The sequence below is a fragment of the Silurus meridionalis genome, chromosome 11 (genome assembly GCF_014805685.1).
Source record: "Silurus meridionalis isolate SWU-2019-XX chromosome 11, ASM1480568v1, whole genome shotgun sequence".
In the NCBI taxonomy this organism is placed as follows: Eukaryota; Metazoa; Chordata; class Actinopteri; order Siluriformes; family Siluridae; genus Silurus; species Silurus meridionalis.
The window spans coordinates 21091360-21117365 of record NC_060894.1 but is presented as its reverse complement, the minus strand read 5'-3'; the positions used below and the strand labels follow the sequence as shown (position 1 = coordinate 21117365).

The window sequence follows — 26006 nt, the reverse complement described above, 5'->3', positions numbered from 1 at the left end:
GATTCTGATTGGTCAGAAGGTCCTGACTGATTTTCTGCAAGGTTTTTATTAAAGTTCTCATTGGATGAATCTACTTATAATGTGTGTTATTGTAATACTGATACTTTTACAATAGACATGTTTGGAGTTAATTTCATCACAAAAATCCGTCAGAATCCATAATGAGACAAATAATCGCTAAAGTAAAAACCAAAGTGAAACCCAAGGATCTCGAAAAAAGAACTGCTGCATGACTGTATACGGCAATATATCATCCGACTCAGACAGAGATTAATCGCTGTGCTGTCAGGAACCAGTGCTGACCCCTAACACGTCCTAAAAATAAGAAGCTAAACAAGATTATAACAAATAGCAGCCTGGAGTGTTGTGATGCAGGTCGAACACACCTACGTGGAATAAGGTACATATTCAATAATTCAGAGCTGAGTATCGATTTTGTTTCACTCTGCTGTGGATTTACAGACGGATCTCGTAAAAACCCGGAGCAATTTGTTGCACATGAATCCTTCATAATGTCACATATGAAAAGTGACCGTGTAACGAGCATGTCCTGTGTCCTGCACGCGTCTGTGCTTCACGAGATCCTATTCCACGCCATCCGGAGTCGCTTTCATGAATCATGGGGTGATAAACGTGGAAGATGAATGTTTATACTGTAGCGAAGATCGATCACATCTATTTGTATGACGATGGAGTGGAAAAGCTCTACCTGTGCACTGAGGGTCTCTAGTGGGCTCTCCACACGGGGGAACGTCATGAGCGGGAGGCCGCGGTACTCCTCCGTCTTCCTTTTGGTCGGGGTCGAGTGAGCACCTTTAAAGTTATTCACCACACACAGTCCCTGCAAAGAGAAACGGTGATCAACATTTATTAATCCATTATGCATTTTTTATATACAGTATACAGACAAAAGTATTGTGACACCCGATTTTCCAGCCGTATGGTCTTCTTCCCCAAACTGTTTGAGACACACAAACCTGTTCCAGCATGATGAAACACCAGTGCACAAAGCCAGATCCATGAAGATCTGCTTTACATGGGTTAGAGTGGAAGATCTCCTGCTATAGAGCTCTGACCTCAACCCTACTGAACACCTTTGGGATGAATGTGAATGCTGACTGCACCCCAGGCCTCCTCACCTTCTCACCTACATCAGTACCTGACATTACTAACACCCTTGTAGCTAAACCTCCACAAAATCTAGTGGAACATCTTCCCAGAAGAGTGGAGCTCATTCTAACAGCAAATAGGCACTACATGTGGAATAGGGATGTCCAAAAAGAAGCACGTACACTACCAATCCCTACCAATACCAATCCAATTACAATCTATTTATGACAGATGAGTCCGATAAGAATGAGGCATGCAGCCAAAAGTCTGTGCGTAAATTTTAAAGTGTCACACACAATAGATATTGAGAATAGCGCCATCTGCAGGCATGAATTAAGGATCAGACTTACCAAAAACAGAGCGATGGAGGCTCCCAGGATGAATCCAGCCACGACATCCGAGCAGTGATTTCGATACTCCGACACCCGCTTCAGCCCTGTAAGGAACGCAGCACACAGCGTCCCCAGACACAACACCGGCTTTGCCAGACGGCTGCTCTTTGTCCTGATGGTGCTCGTGATGTACATCTGAAACACACGTTCACATATTCACAAACTCACACACGTTTACATTTATGGCATGTTCCAGAGCAACTTACATTTATTTCATTTATACAACATTAGGGGTTCAGGGCTTAGCTCAAGGGCCTGTTAGTGGTGGTGGGATTTGAACTCACAACCTTTCAACCTTACTAAAGCACTGAGCTACCACTTTCATGATGCATACACACCATGGAGGATTCTCTATTCTCTCTGCTACTGTAAACAGCAAACACCATAAGGGTCTTGCTCAGAGACGTGCATCTTGGTGTGGGTGGGATTTAAACTCACGATCTTCAGATCCAATGTCCAATGCCTTAACCACTAAGATTTTCCAACGAATCAGATTTGAACTCAGTAGCATTGTGTGAATTGTAACAACTATGAGGTTTGAGTCACACGATAAAAGAAGCAGAGACGAGAGACACTTACAGTGACGTAGACCGCAGAGTAGACGCTGAGCGAGGCGTCTTTAGATGGAAAGGATCTCCTGGCTTGCTCCACCACCACCCGGTTCCCTGTGCAGATGTTGCCGTTGGAGATGAACTGGTGGTTGAGGCGGCACTCGGTGCCTGTGTAATTTGGCTGGCAGACGGTCAGGAAGTACGGTGCCAGGCTTCCTGTCACCACTTGCCCAGCGTTCACGAAGATGTCGGTCGCAAACAGGCCGAACGCAAACACACCTGCGGTAGGGGGAAATGCCAGAAACGTTCATTTAGTCTCGCTGCTCTCAATCAGGATTCGAGTGACACGGCCAAAACAGATTAGAGTTTCTTGGAAGCAAACACAGAGAGGGATTTTTTTTTTGTCCCCCTTTGTGGATTTTCTATTTTCATCAGATGCTGGTTTTGAGAAATCTATACTTTACAAGCACCCAATATTTTTGGATTGATTTGGATCATTTAGTGAAGCGGTCCACAACCTTTTTTACGCCAAGGACCGGTTTAATGTCGGACAATATTTTCACGGACCGGCCTTTAAGGTGTGGCGGATAAATACAACAAAATAAAATGATACGACCGGCATGGTATTTTCTAAATATAATAACAAACGTGAATCCAACAGTGTTGTTTTTTGTTCATTTTGCTCTCTTGGGGGTTTGAATTTAGCAGTAATGTATTATGTGTTAGCGGTCGGAGCCCCTTTAAGAAGGTAGTGGACGGAGGAAAGACATGTGACTGAGGCATCATGACATGCATCAAGAGTGAGTCATAGACAGATGTGGTGAAGAGAATCCGGTCATTTTCCAAAATAAAACCTTTCAGAATCAGATAATTAGTAAAGCGTAAATAATGTAATTAATGCGTTCTCTCTGTGCGGCCCGGTACCAATTGACCCACGGAGCGGTGCTGGTCCACGGCCCAGAGGGTTGGGAACCACTGATTTAGATGACAAATAAAATTTCCTCACAGCATCAAAGGATGTTTCTACCCTTTTTTTTTCTGCCGTCTGCAAAAACATGATGCGATTATCTATCTGCCTTGGATCTATAAAAGACGTGATACAGACGCTGGAGCTTCTCGCTGGCTGCCAATGGGCTTGAAGATAGACGGCTAATGACTAGGACCTCTAGAGAAAGAGACCAACAAGCGAAGAGAGGGAGGGGCGGGTGGAACGAAACGCTCAAGAAGTCCTCGTGTCTTCGCACAGCGAGCGAAAATGAATTGAATACAATGGTCCACATCATTGCAATACCAGGCCTCAGTGGGCATCATTATCAGAGTCTCTTCTGAATTATGCATCAGGGTCAAGCAATGCTGCAGGACTACGCTCTCTCAGACAGACACGAGATGGAGGGTTTTTGAAGAGTTGAAGCCACATCAAAAAACGAGCCCTCAGTGTTCCTCAAGATGGAAAAAAAAAACTGGAATTTTTTACAGATTATACTGAAGGTCAGTATGTTTTTAATAGTAATGATATTTTAGGAAACGGTTGTTCGCTTTTACGTCACCCGTCCTGTAAACCCTGTCAGAAGAACGTAGGATCACAGAGCAGAGGAATGTCAAAGGTCAAGCCTTTCTGTCTTCTTTTTGTAGTATGTAATAAAATAAAAAAATGGAGCTCATCAAACACCAAGAGACTCAAGAGACTCACCGATAAACCTGATGATCCTGCGAATGAGTGGATTCAGGTAGCAACATTCTCCAGTAACAATCATCTTCTCCTGGGCAATGAGAGCCTCTCTTGTGGATTTCATCATGTACATGGAGATTTCACCAATAAAGATCTGCACACAAATGAGAACAACAACCACCGAGAAATTAAATATATATTTGCGGAATATTGAAGCAGCTTTTCGTCATCATCTCATGGCCTGACATGATGTTCGGAGGATGGGAAAGTCATCAATGACTGGTCAGTGTTCGATTCTTTTGCAGCAATTTACCAATCGGGGTCATTTCAATGTCATTGTTGATAGCACAATTTAGTTTTATTTCAGGTTGTAACGTTATCAAAGGAAATGCAAACCCTTCTGTACTGTAGACTGAAGAAATCCTACAGCTTTAAATTAAACTTTACTTTCGACAGGTGCAACATGCTGACAGTGGAGACTCCTTGAAAAAATGCGTGTTTACAAATGCATTTGTTTATGTGGGGAAAGAATGTAGTATAGAAATAAGGTTTTAAAAATGATCAATCAGACATGTTTTTTTTTTTTTTACAATAAAAAATAAACTAGAATCCTGTGTTATTTGTTTTTTCATGGTTTTGAATACTTTTCTAAAATAATGTGGGTTTCACTGCACATGGATACGCCAAAAGCCAGAAAGAGAACAATACTGCTGCGAGGTCTCAGGTGGTGTAATCCTTAACTTTTCAGAATAGTGCTGAATATATTTTTTTGTTTGTTTAAACAGCATCCTAAGGCTTCCTTTACAACTAAACTCTGAGTAAACATCAACATCAACAACTGCAACACCAAGAACACCACCTACAACAACTGCAACACCAAGAATAACAAGACTAACAGCAGCTGCAACAACAAGAACAACAAGACTAACAACAGCTGCAACAACAAGAACAACAAGACTAACAACAGCTGCAACACCAAGAACACCACCTACAACAACTGAATCAACAAGACTAACAACAGCTGCAACACCAAGAATACCACCTACAACAACTGCAACACCAAGAATAACAAGACTAACAACAGCTGCAACAACAAGAACACCACCTACAACAGCTGCAACAACAAGAACAACAAGACTAACAGCAGCTGCAACAACAAGAACAAGACTAACAACAGCTGCAACAACAAGAACAAGACTAACAACAGCTGCAACACCAAGAACACCACCTACAACAGCTGCAACAACAAGAACAACAAGACTAACAACAGCTGCAACACCAAGAACACCACCTACAACAGCTGCAACAACAAGAACAACAAGACTAACAACAGCTGCAACACCAAGAACACCACCTACAACAACTGCAACACCAAGAATAACAAGACTAACAACAGCTGCAACAACAAGAACACCACCTACAACAGCTGCAACAAGAACAACAAGACTAACAACAGCTGCAACAACAAGAATAACAAGACTAACAACAGCTGCAACAACAAGAACAACAAGACTAACAACAGCTGCAACACCAAGAACACCACCTACAACAACTGCAACACCAAGAACAACAAGACTAACAACAGCTGCAACACCAAGAACACCACCTACAACAACTGCTGCAACAACAAGAACAACAAGACTAATAACAGCTGCAACAACAAGAACAACAAGACTAACAACAGCTGCAACAACAAGAACAACAAGACTAACAACAGCTGCAACACCAAGAACACCACCTACAACAACTGCAACACCAAGAACAAGACTAACAACAGCTGCAACACCAAGAACACCACCTACAACAACTGCAACAACAAGAACAACAAGACTAACAACAGCTGCAACACCAAGAACACCACCTACAACAGCTGCAACAACAAGAACAACAAGACTAACAACAGCTGCAACACCAAGAACACCACCTACAACAACTGCAACACCAAGAATAACAAGACTAACAGCTGCAACAACAAGAATAACAAGACTAACAACAGCTGCAACAACAAGAACAACAAGACTAACAACAGCTGCAACACCAAGAACACCACCTACAACAGCTGCAACAACAAGACTAACAACAGCTGCAACACCAAGAACACCACCTACAACAACTGCTGCAACAACAAGAACAACAAGACTAATAACAGCTGCAACAACAAGAACAACAAGACTAACAACAGCTGCAACAACAAGAACAACAAGACTAACAACAGCTGCAACACCAAGAACACCACCTACAACAACTGCAACACCAAGAACAAGACTAACAACAGCTGCAACACCAAGAACACCACCTACAACAGCTGCAACAACAAGAACAACAAGACTAACAACAGCTGCAACACCAAGAACACCACCTACAACAGCTGCAACAACAAGAACAACAAGACTAACAACAGCTGCAACACCAAGAACACCACCTACAACAACTGCAACACCAAGAATAACAAGACTAACAACAGCTGCAACAACAAGAACAACAAGACTAACAACAGCTGCAACACCAAGAACACCACCTACAACAACTGCAACACTAAAAACCAAGACTAACAACAGCTGCAACAAAGGAACAACAGCTGCAACACCAAGAACACCACCTACAACAACTAAAACAACAAGAACAAGACTAACAACAGCTGCAACAAGAACACCACCTACAACAACTGCAACAACAAGAACAACAAGACTAACAACAGCTTCAACAACAAGAACACCACCGCCAACAGCTGCAACAACAAGAACAACAAGACTAACAACAGCTGCAACACCAAGAACACCACCTACAACAACTGCAACACCAAAAACAACAAGACTAACAACAGCTGCAACAGCTGCAACAACAAGAACACCACCTACAACAGCTGCAACAACAAGAAAACCACCTACAACAAAAACAATACCAGCAATAGCACTAGCAACAAGAACAGCAGCAACAACAAAAACAACACCAGCACAAACACCACCAACAGAAACAACACCAGCTTCAGCAGCAACAGGTTTCGACTGAAAAGGTTTAAAGGTGAAATTTGGACAGAAATGTTTCTCTGATTTAAATAAATTTTCACTGCACACAATAAAACCATGCGCTTAATATAAACACAATAAACACATTAAACTCAATAATACAAATAAATCTTTAAAATGTGGGGGTAAAAATCAATCTTTTCAGTATCCATGTTTGAAGACTTTGCCATTTCTGTGGATTCCACCAACCAACCAAATATCCCATCTGACTGTATTCTCTCCATCAGAACATCTCACCAATATGTGAAGCCACTGTCTGGCACTTTCCAGAAGTTTCTCTGAGAGATTGTGCAGCTATCAGGAAGAAGGTCACCACCTGTGACCAAGAGGAACAGAACAGCAAAATAGTCCAAGCGAGTGGAGAAATCACCTGCAGGCCAGTTTGGATTTGAAGCATGTTTTATTCTGGAGGGCAGCACATGATGCTCCTAATGCAAACTCATTTCATCAGCTCAGACTTATAAAATAAAACGCCTCAGATGATAGGAATTTTAAACAGGATTGTGTATCGTGTTTCAAAATGGTGTTTTTTATGTTAAAAAAGATGATCATGAATAAGATGCAAGGTTTAGTTATATAAGGAATAAAACACAAGGGGGAAAAAATGATGTGCCAATGATAAAATAATGGCATCATACTTTCTTTTTTATCGTTCGTATCATTACATTTCATTTTGTAACAGTACTTACAATTATTACCTTATAGAAAGCTTCACAAAATCAAGCTGACCTTGTGAATAAGTCGTTACAGTTTAAAGTTTACACCGAACAGCGGGAGCTGCAGTTACAAAAAAAAAAAAAAATGGACACTTGACCAATCAAATTACAGAATTCAGTAGAATTGTGAAGCGGTGAAAATTGAAAATCACCCCATTGGCTTGAATATTGTGATTCCATTCACCACAAGGTTTCGTTCAGTGACGCAACAACACAATAACAGAATGAGTGATTTTACAAATCGAATAAACCCTTATTTTATTCATAATAGAAGATAGAAAACAAATGTTCAAATGTTCCATTTTAAAGAAAATCTGAGGTAATTTTGAAGATCGGTGGCCGTAACACGTCTCAAAAGGGTTTGGGGTTTCTCAGGTTGGTCCCACTCCTCTTTAGTCCGGAAGACATCGATGGTTTCCATTAAAAAAAATTCTAATTTTAATTCATCTGACTACTGAAGCGTTTTCCACTTTGGCAGATCCGGATCATGCTCACGTGTGGCTTCTTCTTTTCATTACAGAGATTTATCCTGCGTTTGCAGACGGCAAACCGTGTTCACGGTGATATCTAGAGGTGTTTCTGAGCCCATGCAGCGATTTCCATTACAGAATCATGACTGTTTTAATCACAGGCATCCAATATTGATTATTGGCCTTAAATAGCTGATGAGATATTTAAAGTATTTGCAATCTGATGTTGGGGAAAATTTCTCGGAAATCGTTCAATTTATAGACGCAATTTGTGAACCTCTGCCTCTCTGAGATTCTCTTTACATACCCAGTCATGTTACTGACCTGTAATGAGGCCAATTAGCCTAATTATTTTCAAAATGTTCCTCCAGCTCCAACATTTACTTTCCAGCCTTTTATTCCAGTCCCAATGATTTGGAGTACATCATCCCCATGTGATATGTTTTCTATGTTGTATTGTGAATAAAATACAGTTTTATACCCACATCACTGCATTCTGATCTTATTTACAGTTTACATTTTCCCAACTTTTATGGAATTTGGTGTTCAGATATTGTACATCTGGACCGTCCAGTACCAGTTCATCTTAAACTGGATCCTTCAATTCGTACTAAACCGTATGTTCATACAGAATCAGAATTAGTTTCACTCTCTTCAGGCTGAGAACGTGAAGTCTTCACTAAAAGCCATCTTTCAATAGATACAGCCAATGACATGCTCCTTCACAGCTGCCGTGTTTTACACGGTCAGGATTCAACTGAACAAAAAATATGGGTCAGTATTTGGAAGGCAACGAGAAACATTCGCTCACCAATAAAACATGGGTCAAGTGAAGGGAAACATTCTATACATTTGTTTTTCTCAGACACTGGGAACAGCATGGAGAAGAACAATCATAATTTTACTTTTACTTAAGTATGTTTTTGTTTGGTGTTGCACTTAACTACAATTGAAATCATATCCCTTATGGAGTAAAGAAATATAAATCAAAATAATGCAAGGAGATAAAAAAAACACGCCCCAGAAACTACTGCACTGATCGATCTCACAAGAAAGAAAGATGGACAGACGGGACAGACGCCGGTGATGCAGTGTGTGAGTCTGAATTCTGAAGCTGTATTTGAGATTTCAACATTATCGTAAATTACATTATAAAATAATTTTTTCAACTCAACTTTTTTAATTGCCCTTTAATTTGTAACGGTGTTCCTTCGATTAAAAACAACTAGTTTGAGATTTATATCTTGCTGCCCTTTTGAACTGCACTAGAATCTACTGCCCCCTGCTGTTAAAAAATAGTAACTGCAATTTTACTCTGAGTAAATATAATTTATCTTTAATAATAAATATATAATAAAATAGAACTTTACTTGTACAATTTTATCGAAGTAACTACTTTTACTTGAGTAGAATATTTGATTACTCCTTCCACCTCTTAAAACCATATATAGAAAGAAAATGTAGGTGTCCCAAAACTTTTGTCCATACGGTGTATATGTGTGTATGATAAAAAAAAAAAGCTGGGAAAAATTCCACTGTGGAAAATTAACTTAATTAAGTCATTTCATTGCGTCGTGTTTTTTTTATTCACCTATACTGATCACTTAGCGCCCTCTTGTGATGAAATCCTGTAGTGCATGTGTGTTTCAGTCTCGACTTATTAGGATTTTACTTACAATGGTGGTGGGAGCCGCTGCAACCACACAGTATAGGATGAGCGGAGGGATAAAACTGTTCTCCTCGACGCCAGGGTAGGGCTTCATGAGCTCGGCGTCATTGCAGAAGAAGCCCTGGATGTGGATGCCAAATAAATCGGTGCACTCAAAGTAGTAGGCCAGCAGTACTGTTCCTGCCATGATGACCAGCTGGAGAGAAAAAACACAGCACAAGACACGTCCGTTACTTTCATATCATACATCTGTATTTCACTCAGACACATCTGCAATCCTTTTTCGTTTGCATTCTTCTTCCCTTCCTCTTTTTCCGCTCTAAAAAAGCTTTATCTGCAGGATGCTGAAGAAGTTCACTTTCTGAAATGCACAGAACAACCGAGCAAATAAGAGCAAAACTTCTCCTGTCCCTCCAGCCTGAACCCCCGATTCTAACTGGAACAACAAACAATTTAAAAATAGAACGAACTGAAATAAATATAAAAAGGGAACATTCCTCTTCATCTTTATACCACAGAAGATATAAATGCAACCGCTTATGAGGGAAGTTCTCAGGTTGCCCGATGGAGGAAAATCAGCTGCAGTATTCTGTTCACTGCCTGTTTCTCACCGGACAAGTAGTACATCATCACCGGCAGCTGAGCGCCGCATCACCAGCAGCAGCAGTCTGGGCATAAATCAAAAAGCTCTGTTCGCTGCCTGACTCCATTTGTTCATCTGTCCACTGTTTCAGCACTTTTTCTTTAGGTAGAATACGAACAAGTACCTTATTATCACCTGTGTTTATATAATCACCGGCTCAGAAATCCCTGATTGTGCTCTAATGCTACATGTCTGAAGATCTGAATGATCTTAAACAACCCTGGTTGAAAAACATGCGCTAAAACACTGACACCAGGTCATTCAGACTTTTTCTTTTAGTACCTCACATCTACCTAAAATAGACTTTAAACAGGAATGAAGCTCTTGGAGATAAAAATAAAAAACTGACCCTGATGCCATCAACCAGATTCACCCTGTTCTGATCAATGCAGACTTGCAGTCCGTCTACATTAAGTGGTGCTGGAACACAACCAGGAGATGGTAAAGGACCTCATCCTTTAAACAATAGACTATTCTCTGTCTTGAAGTCACTGAAGAGTTTCCGCTCCCTAAAGACCAACACAAAGAGAATGAGGAGGAGTTTCCTCCCTCAGGACCATTCGGGTCTGAAACCAGAACATCTTCATCTGCCTACATTACTGTTAATATACCTGTATTATCCCTTATATATAAATATTTATTAAATATTAGCAATTCTAAAGCAAAACTACCTCAGGCTGACGCTGTACAGCACTGCATGTATCTGCACTTGTGCCTGTCAAAAGTATTGGGACAGCTGATTTTTCAGGTGCTTCTTCTCCAAACTGTTACCAAAAGTTGAAGGTATGCAATAGTATATCAAATGTGTCCTTTACTTCAACTAGGAGGCCCAAACCTGTTCTTGAGGTATTGCACTAACAAAGAAACCAAGACAACGTTCCTGAAGTACGGAAAACCGTCTATTGGCATAGGGATGAAAAAACAAAGCGTCACAGATTTATGGCCTAATAACAGTCCAAGCCAAGATCATACAACGTGACTAAAATGAGTCTCAGATCTCCTTAAAAAAGTCTAGACCAATCAGATTTATAGCTACCACAAAACCATTTTCCTGAATTAACATTACTGTATGTTTTTGGATCTAATCCTGATACTCACACTACAGGAAATGCAGCTGTCAAGTCATCTGAATGTCTGAAAAAAGTTGCCTTTAACTGTCAGGGTTGTACAGGACGTGTCGGATTTCACCCAATATTTCCAACATGCTAAATCCCGGCAGCAGAAACTGAAACGCGTGTTTAGCGTTTGCATCAGCGTCAACGTGTCTGCCGGAGCACGTCTGATGAAATCGTGTAGGTGAGGGCCGTGACATGATCTCACCACCATGTCGACGATACACACTGGTGGACAAGGAGGAAGAAAATGTGCTGCGTGTAGTATTTTGCTCCACTTCAATCTTGCACTAAAACATTACAGCTGTTTTGGTGGTGCTTCGAATGTTATGGCTGATCGGTGTATAATAATCTCATGATTGTGATGGGTCTAGTCATAACCTACACACTGTGCTCGAGTGTTAGAAGCCCATTCTTTCTCTAATTACTCACGACACAGCAAATCAGATTTCCAACCTGGAGACACATTTGAAGTGTGTGAGTGTAGATGGAGGTGTGAATGCAAATCGGATGCCAGATATAAGCAAAGTCATTAACTCTCACAACCGATGTTTTTATAATGATGTTTTAGCTACAATGCTGGAAATTTCGCCAATTAGATAGGATAATTTGAAGAATTATTATTTAATGGGTAATGTTATTTAATACACTGTATTTCCAAAAGTATTGGGACACCTTCCCTTTCCTGCAATATGTGGTTCTTTTCCAAACTGTTCCCACAAAACTGAAGGATCGGATCTCTACTTTAACTCAACTACTTCATCCATCACTGCTCATATTAAACACAAATTCCTTAACAATACACTGTATTCATAAATTACTCTAAAAAATATGTTAGTAATTATTGTTTATTGCAGCTCCGGCGATTCACAGGAGAGCTTTCTCATAACCGTGGTGTACATGGAGATACAACCAGCAGATGGTGTGGAATGAAAACAGGGATGGTGTGTTTTATACAGGCAGTTTTATGGTGGAGAATTATATGCATCCAGAGCCTCACTTGCTAACGCAATTTATTGTGTGTGTGTGTGTGTGTGTGTGTGTGTGTGTGTGTGTGTGCCTGCAAGAGAGGTAGTAAGAAAGAGAAAGACGGAGCAGTATATTTTCTTCCAGCAGGGGTCAGTAGTTGCCCAAAGACAGAAATGTAACAGTAGAAAAAGAAATAAATGCTAAGAGCACAAAAGATCGAGTTAACACATGGCATGACTATGAAAGTTTATATCCACAAAACTGTACGAGGAAAAATATCCAGCCATGGATGTTCCCGGTTAAAACCTAGTTCAGAATTAACTGCAATGTCAGCAGCTAATAATGACACACAGAAGCACATCCAATCCATCATCGCACCAATTAATCATTTCCTCCGTTTCTCTGTCTGTGTTTGGCATACACACCGGTGAGCACATGTCTATAACGATGTCTGGAGGGTGAGGACCACAGCTCAGGGCTATGTGGGGCTGGGTGCAGGTTCAGAGATAAATAATTCACTCGGCGCAGCTGTTTCAGGCCAAACAGCTCGACTGTAACAAGCGGTGAAGAGAGAGACAGCCGTGTGAACACAAAAGCAACACCTCACACACCTTCACAACACACAACACACACTCATGCACACCTGCTGAGCTCCTGGAGTAATGCTTTACATGAATAATTTTGGAATAAATGAGATCAAATTGTATATACAGATTAGAAACAGGATTAGGAACGGCATCATGGCAAAAGCATCTGTAGAGTTCAAGGGTCAGCTGTTATGACTAACTGCCTAATATTGTGTTGGTCCCCTTTTGTCCTTCGAGCATCAACATCATGAACTTCTTCAGCTACAGGATCTCCTCTGTTGGATAGGACCACTGTTCCTTCATTGGAGCACTTTTGATAGATTCTGACCACTGCAGACCAGGTACATCCCACAATAGCTGCAGTTTTGGAGACACTCTGACCCAGACGTCTAGACGTCACACTCACTCAAATCCTAACACTCATTTTTTCTGCTTCGAAAATCAACTTTGAGGACAAAATGTTCACTTGCTGCCTAATAAATAAATCCACCCACTAACAGGTGCCATGATGAAGAGATTAGTGTTATCCACCACTTATAATGTCATAATCTTATGTCTGATTGATGTATAGTATTGTCAGGCTGATCTAGTTATAAGCTGTGTAGACAGTGATGACAGGCACTGCTCATTTCCTCTTTTATTCAATCACTTCACACGTCTGTCTGTTTCCAGGTACAATTTGGATCTAATCTAGGAGAACTTTTTCATATACTGTTTTAGTTCAACATCACAAAATTAATGCTCAAAATCAGGCTTCAGGGTTTCCAAGTACCAAAAGTGTTCACAACATCACTGGAAAATTCAGACTCCATGGCCAGGTATCCAAAAGAGCTCAATTGACTGAGCTGTGTGGGTGGAAGTGACATCAAATTTCTGCAGAGGCAGGAGCATGACTTCCTGTTCACCTTCTTGTTTTTACGCTGCCCTGGGACGTAAAATGAGTAAAGCCGATCTTTGAAATGATGCAGAATTTGGCTTTTACGTGTCACAAAAGGAAGCTTTGAGGACGAGGATGGATTTGGACCGTCACCAATATCACAGTATGCTACAATGGCTCAGGACCACAGTTTGCATAAACAGTCCTGCATTTAAAAGCTTACTAAGAACAGTACACGTCAACAATGATGGATCTGTAAGGAATGGATATTCGGTGATGAGGATGGGTTCCCTTTTGAGTCTGGTTCCTCTCAAGGTTTCTTTCTCATGCCTTCTCAGGGTGCTTTTCCTCACGACAGTCGCCACTTGATCACTTGTTAGGAATAAACTTAGAGTTATAAGGAACAAGTCCATAGGCACTAAACTTATACAACTTTATAACCTCTTTATCTCTGTGAAGCTGCTTTGAGACAATGTCCAACGTTAAAAGAAAGTTTGTTGAATTGAATTCAATTAAATCGAATCAAATCAAATCATTCGAATCGAATTGAGGAGCACAAACTGGACAGGGCATTCTCATGGGGCATCGTGTACACACACACACACACACACACACACACACACACACACACACACACAGAGCACCTAGTGGGCACTTGGCACACAAAGCTTGTCTACTGGCCAGGAATAGGACGAAACCTGAAAACACTGAGAAAGCTCCCATATGCAGAGGAAGAACCTGCAAATCTCTCCACATACGTACAATAAATCAAGATCAGGACCGAATCATGGACCCGGGAGCCGTAATGTAACACTGATACCCGATGCACCGCCATGTCGCTTGTTTGATCCTGATATTAAACTCGAAATGTGAATTTATTCCTTGTGGATTACAGGATTTGGGCATAATCTCTTTCTCTCTGTGTTCATGTTATTTAAATCCCCTGTTTGGGTTAAATAACAAACGGCGCACACGCTGACACGGGCTTACTGTCTTAAACTTGACATTGAGGATTGCAAAAGAAGCTGTGAATTATTTTACAGCAGCCTACAAGGTTCCAACAAAATCACCGAGATTCCATATAAAATACATCCTGTGTAACAACAGGCGCAGATGTCAGTCCGAGACCTAGGAGTATCGTAAAAGACGGTCAATTGGGAACACTGAAGAGGACGTCTACACACTCCGCCATCAATCACCTTGCTGCAGTTATTTAACTATAGTAAGTAGGTGTGTGTGTGTGTGTGTGTGTGTGTGTGTGTGTGTGTGTGTGTGTGTGTGTGTGTGTGTAAAATGACATAATGCACACAAAGCAACCAGCGGATAAACAATTAAAATACCATCGTATATTAGAGGTCGACCGATAGTGGATTTTCCCAATTCGGATTCCGGGGTTGAATCGTATTTGCCGATACACGATTGATCAGCTGTTCAAACTTTTAAAATGGATACTGGACAAATAAAAAACCCCACAACACTCCATGTAAAACTGTATTGAATTTTATTACAAAAATTCACTACAGTTTTACTTGGAGTGTTGTGGGTTTTTTTATTTGTCCAGTATCCATTTTAAAAGTTTGACTAATAGACTCGTCCACACCAAAGTCCACACACAAAAACAATGCTATTTATCCAGTCCAGTCCAGTGAAGGGTGTCCAGAGCTCTACATTGAAGAGAAAAAACAACCACTACATAGGAGGTTGTACCAACACAGAAGAAGCAACACCTCAAGACCAGAATCAGCTGTGTACCTGCATCTGAAGGATATTTTGAGGATGAAAAAGGTGCACATATTGGACAGAGAAGACAGATGGTTTGAGAAAAGAGTGAAGGAGGCCATCTACATCCAGGTGGAGATCTGTTTCCTATCCTTTCATCCATCCTGAGAAGATCTAGACTTATACACACATTGACCAGAAAAGCCCAGTAGGATACAAATTTGTGGAATCCTGCCAACTTTCTTAAGACTGATGATGAGTAGTAATGTGTTTCGATCCAATCAGATAGAAGTCAGTTTAAATCAACTTCTAGAGAACTGTACCTGAATGACCTGAGAATCTTCACAGACACACTGAATAAACCACCTTTATACATTAGTTAATGACATAAGGGACATCATTTGGCATACGTCCTCATCCAAAGCGACTCGCAATTATCTAAGTTTTACAGCTGAGTTTAAGAAAACCAGCATTGGCAGCTTGGTGGTAGTGCTGAGAACTGAACCCATGATCTTCTGATCAGAAGTCCAACATCTTATCCAATGAGCTACCACTTCCCTACAGGCTTCAGACACTATAGGATGAAGTGAAATGGTTTTCCACTGAAACTGTAGTACAGGTAAAGTGAACCCTTGTTCTCTACACAATGCTGCATTAAAAAGGAACTACCGGTTTTGTCCAAATAAGTTATTATACAGTCATAATGACAATGCTGTAAAGAAAAATGTAAAAATAAAGAACTTTTAATAATTGTTTTAACATGAATGAATAAACCTGTGACAGATTAAACTTTCCATGATTTAGCCAAGTTAGCTGATATCATTTAATTTGCCAACATGTGAAATGCAAATCCTGTCCTGTGTGGTCTTTCTGTAGTTATTTTATTAGATTTTCTTTTAGGTTTATTGATCTAAAATGTCTCTCTTTTTTTTTTTGTGTGTGTCTTTGTGTGATCTATAAATCGTGGCTTTAAAACATTAAAAGGTATCATGGGATAAATGGAAGTTTAGCCGTGCCAAAATTCAACTCATGACCTCCCGTCCAGAAGTCCAACATCTCAATCACTGAGCTACCACTGGCCACAAAGAAGCCTTGAAACCCCAAACACGGATCCTCAAGAGGAAATTGCAAGAGCAAGCACTGAAATCAGCTCCCAATTTATCCAATATATCTAGCTATCTTATGTACTACGGTTCGGTTCCACTGCAAGCCGTCTGAAACAGGCAATAACAGATGGCTCAGGTAGGCTGGTGACAGAGGCTGTAAATGCTGCCTAGAACAGTCAGCAGTTTGCTGCATTTTTTTTTTTACATTTATTTATAGAAATGGCTGTTTAGTCAGTGCTCTTTTACAGGCCAGGGCTGAAAAAGCCAGAGATGGTGGGTAGAAGTGTCATCATCCTCAGGTGCAAAAAAAATCAAATAAATCCCTAGCTTACACACATATCAGCAGGGATCTGTGGAATCTGAGGAAAAACACTCTAGGACTTGATCAGCAGTCACAATGTCATCTTTAAGCTCCAGGATTGAACTCTGTCGATCGTCACTAATCCACTGAGCTGCTAGTACTTGTTAAAGAAATAAATAACATGCAATTAACAGTTTTCTGAGGATGGTGCATCCACTGCTGAGCTCCTCTCAGTTTTAGGCCCTTCGACCGAATTAGAAAGAGAAGCGCACGGAAATGGACATCTTCCAATTCCAGCTGAGTGGATCAGCTCAGGAGGAGAATGGAGTGAACATATGGTACCATATTGCTCAGGCTTCAGTGAGGAGGTCACTTCATGGCAGGGAGGATTCAGAAGCATACAAATTTAAATATCATCCAATTTTAGTTGGTAAGCAATGTATCAACCTAAACTGCATTGCAGTGTTAAGTACGTCTTTGCTTTCTGAATGACCTTCTTTGGGCCATGAATGTGCCAGTATAGAAGAACCGTAACTTTCTTCAGTTTTCATGACCAGCCGGGAAATGTAGCTCCAGACATGTGTTTCAGACCAGAGCCATATACATTAATAAATCTTTACAGAATAAAATTTACATATAGAGATCACACATATAGACCAGGATACCATATATATAGATATATATAGACAGGGTCGTGGGCGGCCGAGGCTCATTGATGAATGTGTGGAGCGAAGGCTGGTCCGTGTGGTTCCGATCCAACACGAGCTCCTGTGTCTCAAACTGCTGAAGAATTCATGCTATAACTATAACCATATCACCTATGAAGGACATGCATTTGTCCAGTCAACAACACAATGCATGAAATCATGCAGAAACGCTTAAAGAGTTGCAGTTACTCTTCACATCAATCATCAAAATTTTACTCAGGAATGATATCCATCCGCCTTTCTATCTGTGTGAGGAGAAAACATGAGCCCAGTATCTCTATCATGGCATGGGTATTGATGTCAGATGGGTTGGACAAAATAAAATTGCAGCCTGTTCTGCAGAAGGACATGCCTGGTTGTTCATGAGCACGGGAAAATGTCTGAGCTTACAGAAGAGCTACAATAACTCAAATGAGCAGCTCTCTACAACTGTGTTGAGCAAAGAAAAACGCATCGTAAAAGCAACACACACACACACACACACACACACACACACACACACATACAGTGACTCAACCAGAAAATAATGATTAGAACAAAAACAAGGCCATTAATTTTCAGCTAGAGGAGGCGACTTCCAGACGTGAAATGTGATAAAACAACTAGGCGTGGACGTGATCCAGCAACATGGCAAAGATGAGAGAAGTTAAACTGCCACTTGCTGGAAACAAATAGGTATGAAGACAGAAAAGTCCATTTCCATGATCCATTTCCTTATTTGCTGAATGTGAGCTGAGCCACCCAGTGCTTCAAGCAGGAACACCTTCACTTCAGAAACAACTGTATAATACAGACAATTTCCAAAGATTAAATTAATGTATGTGTAAATGTAGCATGCAAAACAGCAGAAAACTGCTTTGGATGCAATCCATGTCTGCAAATAAACACAAATCCAATCACAGAAACCATCAAAACATCTCCTTGTATGTATCCAGTGCTGTGTTTTGGTCAGTTCAAACTACTCAGGCCATTCTTGTCAGACCTCCTCGTCAGAAAGGCTAATAAACCACTACCAGGACTAGAGGTGGACCCATTCGGTTTGCCTATTAATCGGCACTGATAGTTGATTGCTGGAACTTTCAGCTATCGGAAAAATCCATACTGATAAGTTTTTCCAGGTTGCGTCCGTTGCTAGAACAGCTAAGAAGGTACGCTGTGGTTACGAGAGCGGCCTCTAGAGGCGAATCACTGACACCACGTGCTGTTTCAGTGAAGCTTTAATTGCCATTTCAACTATATATAACTGACGTAGTACACAGTGAAATGAGACAATGTTCCTCCAAAACACTGGTGCTACATAAAACAACATAGAGCTACATCACTCAGTGTAGAGCTACATAACAGAACACAGCTGCATCACTCAGTGTAGAGCTACATAACAGAACACAGAGCTGCATCACTCAGTGTAGAGCTACATAACAGAACACAGAGCTACATCACTTAGTGTAGAGCTACATAACAGAACACAGAGCTACATCACTCAGTGTAGAGCTACATAAAACAACATAGAGCTACATCACTCAGTGTAGAGCTACATAACAGAACACAGAGCTAAGGCCTAATGTCATTGTACTCGCCACATAAAGTGCACTGCAGCACTATATTACATTTATTAATTATAATTAATTAATTATATAATTATATTGATTCATTAATATATTTATTCCAATTAGCGAATTTTTATGATTCAGTACTGTTTTGTTTTGGGTTTTTTTGTTTTTTTTTTTTTTTTTATAAAACTGGCAGATTGCTGTGGCAGGGATTTGAACACCCAACCATGTCTTTCTTACATTGTAAACTAAACACAACAACTGCAAGAAGAAATTAGCAATCATTCTGTCAGTGTTCGCTATGCTATTATTCTGCCTTCATTTTCAGAGCTCCAGTATTTAAGCAGCACGGGGAATAGAACAGACAGATGAAGACGAGCGGATGAAGAAATGCACAACCATTTTGTCAGTCTGTGAAAGCAAAACGCAGCTGTAGTTTTCACAGCGTTAGAAGCACTTCAGCGAGATGCCTCAGTGTGTTAGTTCCTTCTGTAACTGTCTGCAATGGAAACCTCCTTACACGACATCACACGGGTGTCTTTTATGCTTTTATATTTATTTTTACATCTTCAAAACCAGGCACCAAAAATGAAAATCTCAGGCAATAATAAAAATTTTTATAAGGTTACTTGGCAGATTTTTGCTCATTTCAGAGTTGAAAGTAGCATGGGTGAGTTTTAAGACAGTTGTATAGCAAATATAAGACAGGTCAGTTACTACCTGTGTGCTAATATCCTCATAACATCAACATATGTATTTCTTATATAAATAATTTACTTACAATATATCATTTATGTACTTATTAACAGCTTCTGCACATCTTTAAATGCCAGAGCCTTTATATTTATTTACTGTACATATATTTATAGATTTATCTGCACTTGTCAGTTTGCACAATTGCTAATATTTGCACTTGTGGTAGAGGCTATACTGCATTTCGTTGCTGTGTACCTGTACTATGCAATGGCAATATCTATCTATCTATCTATCTATCTATCTATCTATCTATCTATCTATCTATCTATCTATCTATCTATCTATCTATCTATCTATCTATCTATCTATCTATCTATCTATCTATCTATCTATCTATCTATCGTTTGTTCGTTCATTAGTTCGTTCTGTAATAATTAAGTTGTACTTTTGCTCTTCCCATGATCCGCAAGAAATGCAGCTTTCTGGTGGAAGTCTAACAGTCATATCCATATGTGAACCGAACTGTTGCCACAAAGCACACAATTGTATAAAATGGCTTTGTTTCCATCACACTAAGATGCCCAAACATGTTCCAGCATGACAATGCTATTGTGCACAAAGCAAGCTCCATAAAGTCAAGGTTTGCCAAAGTTGGATTAGAAGAACTCAAGAGTCCTGCACAAAGCCCTGACCTCAACCCTACTGAACACATTTGCACCACAGGCCTCCTCATCCCACCAAAATCAACTGTCAATGACAATATTGTTGGGTATTATTACAGGGTGATACGTTGGGCCGTATAGTGTGTGTTTACAATTTACTATTTTTTTTTACTTTGCATTCGTATTTATAAATGTATATCACTCGGAAACAAAGATCCCATACACAAAACCTGCTGTTGTTGCTCAGTCCAAACGTTCTCATCACAAAGTTAGACTGCACTCGGACAGTTCAGAAAGACTAATGTCAAGCAGCTCAGTTTATCTCCAGGGTGAAGAAAGAGACAAAAATCAATAGAGCCTGACAGCTGGGGAGTTATCTAGGTGGTAAAAAAACTGAGACCATACAATGATAAACTGAAATGTCAGAAAGGGGACAGGGTGTCTCTCTGTGTTTCTATGTAAAGACATCCAAAAGACTGCCAAATGCAATCCATGCAACTTACTCACAGCGGGAGCTAAACATGACCTTGCATGGGTCTAAGTGAGAAAAGCATGGCACTGTATCAGCATCGTACAGCTTTGAGTTTTCAGGCGTGAAAAAAAACCCTGAGAAGTGATATACGCAGAGCGAGTGTGTCGAAGAAAAGGCAGCTTTGAAGTGTTGCTGGTCCTCAGCGATCAAGGGGATTCGACGCCAATTTTAATTAAACGCCCATCCAGCATGGTGAACAGTCTCAGTCAACGGTTTTCAAAAAGCTGCAGCGAGTCCTGAATCACAACTGACTGAAAAAACTCTTGGCTGAAACCAAGACACAAGGCCTTACCTCCACGAAGATGAAGCACGGTATAATGGAGTAACTACGCTGCATGTTGTCCGAGGCCATTTTCCCAACACGGTCACGTCAATGGAGGTCTGAAAGGACAGAAGGGGAAATGCAGTCAAATTAATGCACAAACCACAGACTACAACTATAACAAGGTATTCTGACAATGATTGATGTTCAACAAAATGCCCAAAGGCAGAAAGGAGATGATGAATTGAAGGAAACAGACAGGACGACTGAAGGAATTTGTCAACAAGACACTGTTTAATTAAATAAGGAATTTCTTCATGTAAATACTGAATGAAAAAGCAATTGGTGCCTACTAAGACTTGCCAAGCTTAGAGACCACAGGCAAATGTTTAAAAGCCCACCCAAGCCTTAATATATATAAAAAATAAACAACAAAAAAGTTAAAACACTGTATAAAATGTATTTGCAAAATACATATCAAATGTTTAAACTGGGATTATATATAATTTCGTAAAAGAAATAAGGTAATTTCGACTTTGATGGCTGCAACACGTCTTTTTAAAAGTTGGGACAGTTACCACCTGTGTAGCATCACGTCTTTTGTCCGTATACATCTGGAAACTGAGGAGACCACTTGCTGAAGTTTTAGGAGAGGAATGTTGTCCCATTTGTGTTTGATAGTATTCTAGCTGCTCAACAGTTCTGGGTCTTCTTTGTTGTGTTTTTTGCTTCTTGATGAACCATGTTCAGTACCTGGTCTCTTCGACTACAAAGTCATTTTAATCGATGCAGTATGCAGTTAGCATTATCTTACTCAAATATGCAAGTCTTTCTCCAAAAAAAGACATTTTCTGGATGGAAAATTCTTAAACCTATTATATATTGATGGAGGCTATTCCACAGGCTCTAATACACTCCCATACTGTCGGAGATATAGCCATATATAGAGTTCCTCAGTTTAAACATTTTATATGTTTCCTATGTTCTGTTGTAAATCAAATATGAGATTTGCAAATCATTACATTTGTTTTTTTTATTTTAATTTCTTACAGTGTCCCAACTGTTTTGAAATTGGGGTTGTAGTTCAGAACAGACTTTGTTCAAGTTCCAACATCGTAAGTACAGTAAAATTACCTCAAAAACACGTACATGACAATGAACGAATTGTTATGATATGGCCTCGGCACAAGTGTATTAGGGTTTCTGTTTGGAAAAACTGTTGGTGGTAACATCCTGCTTGTTTGTGCTCTTTTTATAGACAAACTCTAACGCCCCTTCACTCCTCCCTCATATTCTGTTCAGAAAGAAAAATCGCCGCTTTGCATAATTCTAGTCAGTCAGGAGCAAAAAAACCAGTGAAATAAAAACAGTCAAACAAAAGCGCTTTGTTTTTTCAATGTATAATAACGTATCACTGGTGATAAGAAAAAGCTGGATGCAGATTTAGAGATGCTGGATGGTTGCTTTTACACAGCCAATAATGTAGAAATCATTTTCTCTCTCAGAGCACCACATAAATCAACCACCTTGTAATGTATGTAAGATAAGCTCACCCCTTTCCAGCTAATAATGCTAACACAGGAAGTGAAGCTGTTCTAAGAAAAACAAGACACTAAATGCATTCAGTCGTTGTCGAGAATCAAACTGCACTCACAATAATACAATATATTCAGCATGAAAACCTGCACAAAGCTACGTTGAAGCTGTGCTCTATATAATGGGATGCTGTGACACTGCTGTATTCAAGACTTTCTTCATCTTGTATTTCTTTTTTGAGGTCACACTGTAATGTATCAATATCAAAACCGTACCAGTCACACGTCCTCACATAATGCGAATTTTCAGGTTCACCAAAAGTTTAGATTTGCAGCATAGCAACATCCAAAACTTCGAGCTTGAGTTTCTGGTGTAAAATGGAGGTCGATGGACAAATGTTCTACATGGATGGTCTTGTAGCTTAGTTTTCAAGCAGCTACCTTCATATATAGTCATCATATACATTTAACCCAATTCAGATAACTGACAATTAGCAAAGAAGATTCTTATAAGATCTTAGTTTTTTGAAACCACCATGAAATAAACTGGTAAAGCGTCCGCACAACTGGTTTGCACTCTGAACTCAGATTAGGCTTATGTTCTATTTCACTATGGCATTTAAATACCCACGGTTTAATCAACGAGTGCGTGGAAACACACACTTAGCGATGTTTTAGACATTTGTAGACAGACTGCATTTATAACGACACACCCATTGTTTTACAGCTTCTTAAAGCTGAGGTGTCAAAAAGTGGTGAAAAGACACATGGCCAAAACCTAATTTCTGACAGAAATCCAGCTACATTGACACCCAGGGCATTTTCCAGATTGCTATACAATTTTAATAGAATGGAGAAAAAATCTACAAAGAAAATGAAAGTAAACTGAGCTCAGGATTATACCAGGGACCCTGAAGCTACCTACTGCTCTACCATGCTGCTCTATAACTTTCTAATTTCAAGCTAATTTCCCTGAAACGCAATGCGTAACGTTGTTGAAATAAAAAAAGCATGAAATCATTTGAAGCTCATCAAGACTGCCACCTCCGTTTATGCTTAATGTCTAAAAGGAAATACTAACAAGCTGCATGGAGAGGATTTATGTAGCTCTGTAGCCTCAGTAGGAATACAAAACATGCTAAACTTAACTAGCTGTTAGAAAATATAAATGCATGTCTGTTGTACTTAATTTCTACAGAAATCCCACAGTGTACAGTTTTACAATAAAGCTCATTTCAAACTTTCTTTCTCTGGAAATCTTCAGGACAACTACGCATTTAAACTAGCCTGTCCAGTCAAACGCTACTTCTTCTCTATTTCTATAATCATATAATAAAGCAAATTTAATTGAATTGAAATATGACTATAGCACACTGTTAGCATAAGCCCATATAAACTAACATGTAGCTTAAAGGTACAAGATTTATCACTTATATCGCAGCAAATAACCCAACAAAGCTAACTGGTCCAATGTTAAGCAATTCACCTACACGGTTTACTCTTTAATAGTAGACTCTAAAGCAGAATCAAGAAAAAGCTGGACTACTGAAAACGTTTGGTCGACCAGGGCTTTTCGTATACATTTATTTTAAACAGTTCTGATGAAAAACAGCATAAATAATTAGTAATCAGGTTGCGAGACTCCGTCATTTCTTACCATCAATAAACAGATACGGGGAACAAAACTGACACTATTGCCTTACAATGATTATTAATTATTATTAATTATTACACAAAATATTATTATATTTTGTAAAAATACAGTTATGAACTATAAGAATAAAATTATAAAAAATCAATTAAATATAATATTAACGATTTTAATAATAGTTGATTACCAATTGTTAAAATGTGGCATACAATGACTTTTTAATATAATTAATTATATTAATATTTTATATTTTCTCTTGTTAATTGTGTATTTATTACTACAAAAAGATCAAATTCTGTGGCTACAATATAAAAACAATTTGAATTAAATTATATTAATAATTAACATTTGATCATAAATTATTATTAATAAATTATTAATAATAATTAATATATTATAAAACACTATATAAAAAGTGAACTAAAATGACTTACAGTTAAAGTAGGCATAATAAGGGAGAGGTTTTTGAAAAGTCCACAATAATCGATCAGGACATGGTCTATAAGCAGAAACATATACTAACTCGTCATGATTGCACAACAACCCAAACAAAAGCTGTTGCGGTGGATTTAAGTAAACGAGAACAACTTCATTAAAAATGATTTTGTTCAAGCACTCATTTGTCAGCTTTTTCGTTTGTAATTGCATAGCATCAATTCCCAGATGTCCTGCAAATTCAATCAGTCCTTCTGCTCAGGAAAACGGTTTACCGCATATACAAGCCGGCCAAATTCCTCTGTTTAACGGAAATGCTATGGAGATGTGACGAGGTGAAGGTCCTCAGGTCCTTTCAAAACGTATTGTTCTGGACTAGATCCAGATGTTTTTACAAGAAGTTACAAAGAATATAATTTTCCTCATTCATTCTAACCAGAGTTCACATCCCACCGCAGGCCAATGTGAGTAATGCACTGCAAAACCTGGCAAACCAAATATCTGACTTGGAGCAAAAAATTCTGGATTCTCTTTTTTATTATAATTTGAGACTTTACCAGATTAAAACTAACACTTGAACTTCAGAAATATAGGCAGCATATTAACTGTCCCACAAGAGAAAAGAAAACTGGATCATTGCTACACAATTTTTAAGGACTTTTAAGGACCTGGGCAGCCTTGGGGAACTCTGTAAAATTATTTAAAAAAAATTACTAAAAACTACATTTCTTCTAAGCCTGTAGTCAAAACAGTAAAGAGATGTACCAGCGAGAAAAAAAAGCAGGAACTACAAGACTGTTTTGACTGCACTGATTGGACTGTCTTTGAAGCTGGAACTGACAGTCTGGATGAACTAACTGACACTGTGACATCTTGCATCAGTTTTTGTGAAGACGTGTGTGTGCCAACCAAAACCATCTGCACATTCAGTAACAACAAGCCATGGTTCACAGCCAAACTTAAACAACTTCAACATGCCAAGGAGGATACCTACAAAGGGGAGGACAAAGCCCAGTATAAGCAGGCCAGAAACCTACAGACAAAGGAGATCAGAATAGC

General features: G+C 39.4%; 1 protein-coding gene across 1 annotated transcript in view; it reads right to left on the bottom strand.

The window, feature by feature from the left end:
- plppr1 (phospholipid phosphatase related 1) overlaps positions 1 to 26006 on the bottom strand; it is a 42283-nt gene that overhangs the window by 1351 nt on the left and 14926 nt on the right. Inside the window, exons 2-7 of the mRNA XM_046860393.1 lie at positions 21357 to 21445; positions 9611 to 9799; positions 3744 to 3876; positions 2082 to 2332; positions 1461 to 1637; positions 710 to 841 (exon numbers count right to left, since the gene is read on the bottom strand). Coding sequence (XP_046716349.1) covers positions 710 to 841; positions 1461 to 1637; positions 2082 to 2332; positions 3744 to 3876; positions 9611 to 9799; positions 21357 to 21416 — 942 coding nt within the window. The 5' untranslated portion in view covers positions 21417 to 21445. The remainder of the gene's footprint in view (positions 1 to 709; positions 842 to 1460; positions 1638 to 2081; positions 2333 to 3743; positions 3877 to 9610; positions 9800 to 21356; positions 21446 to 26006) is intronic.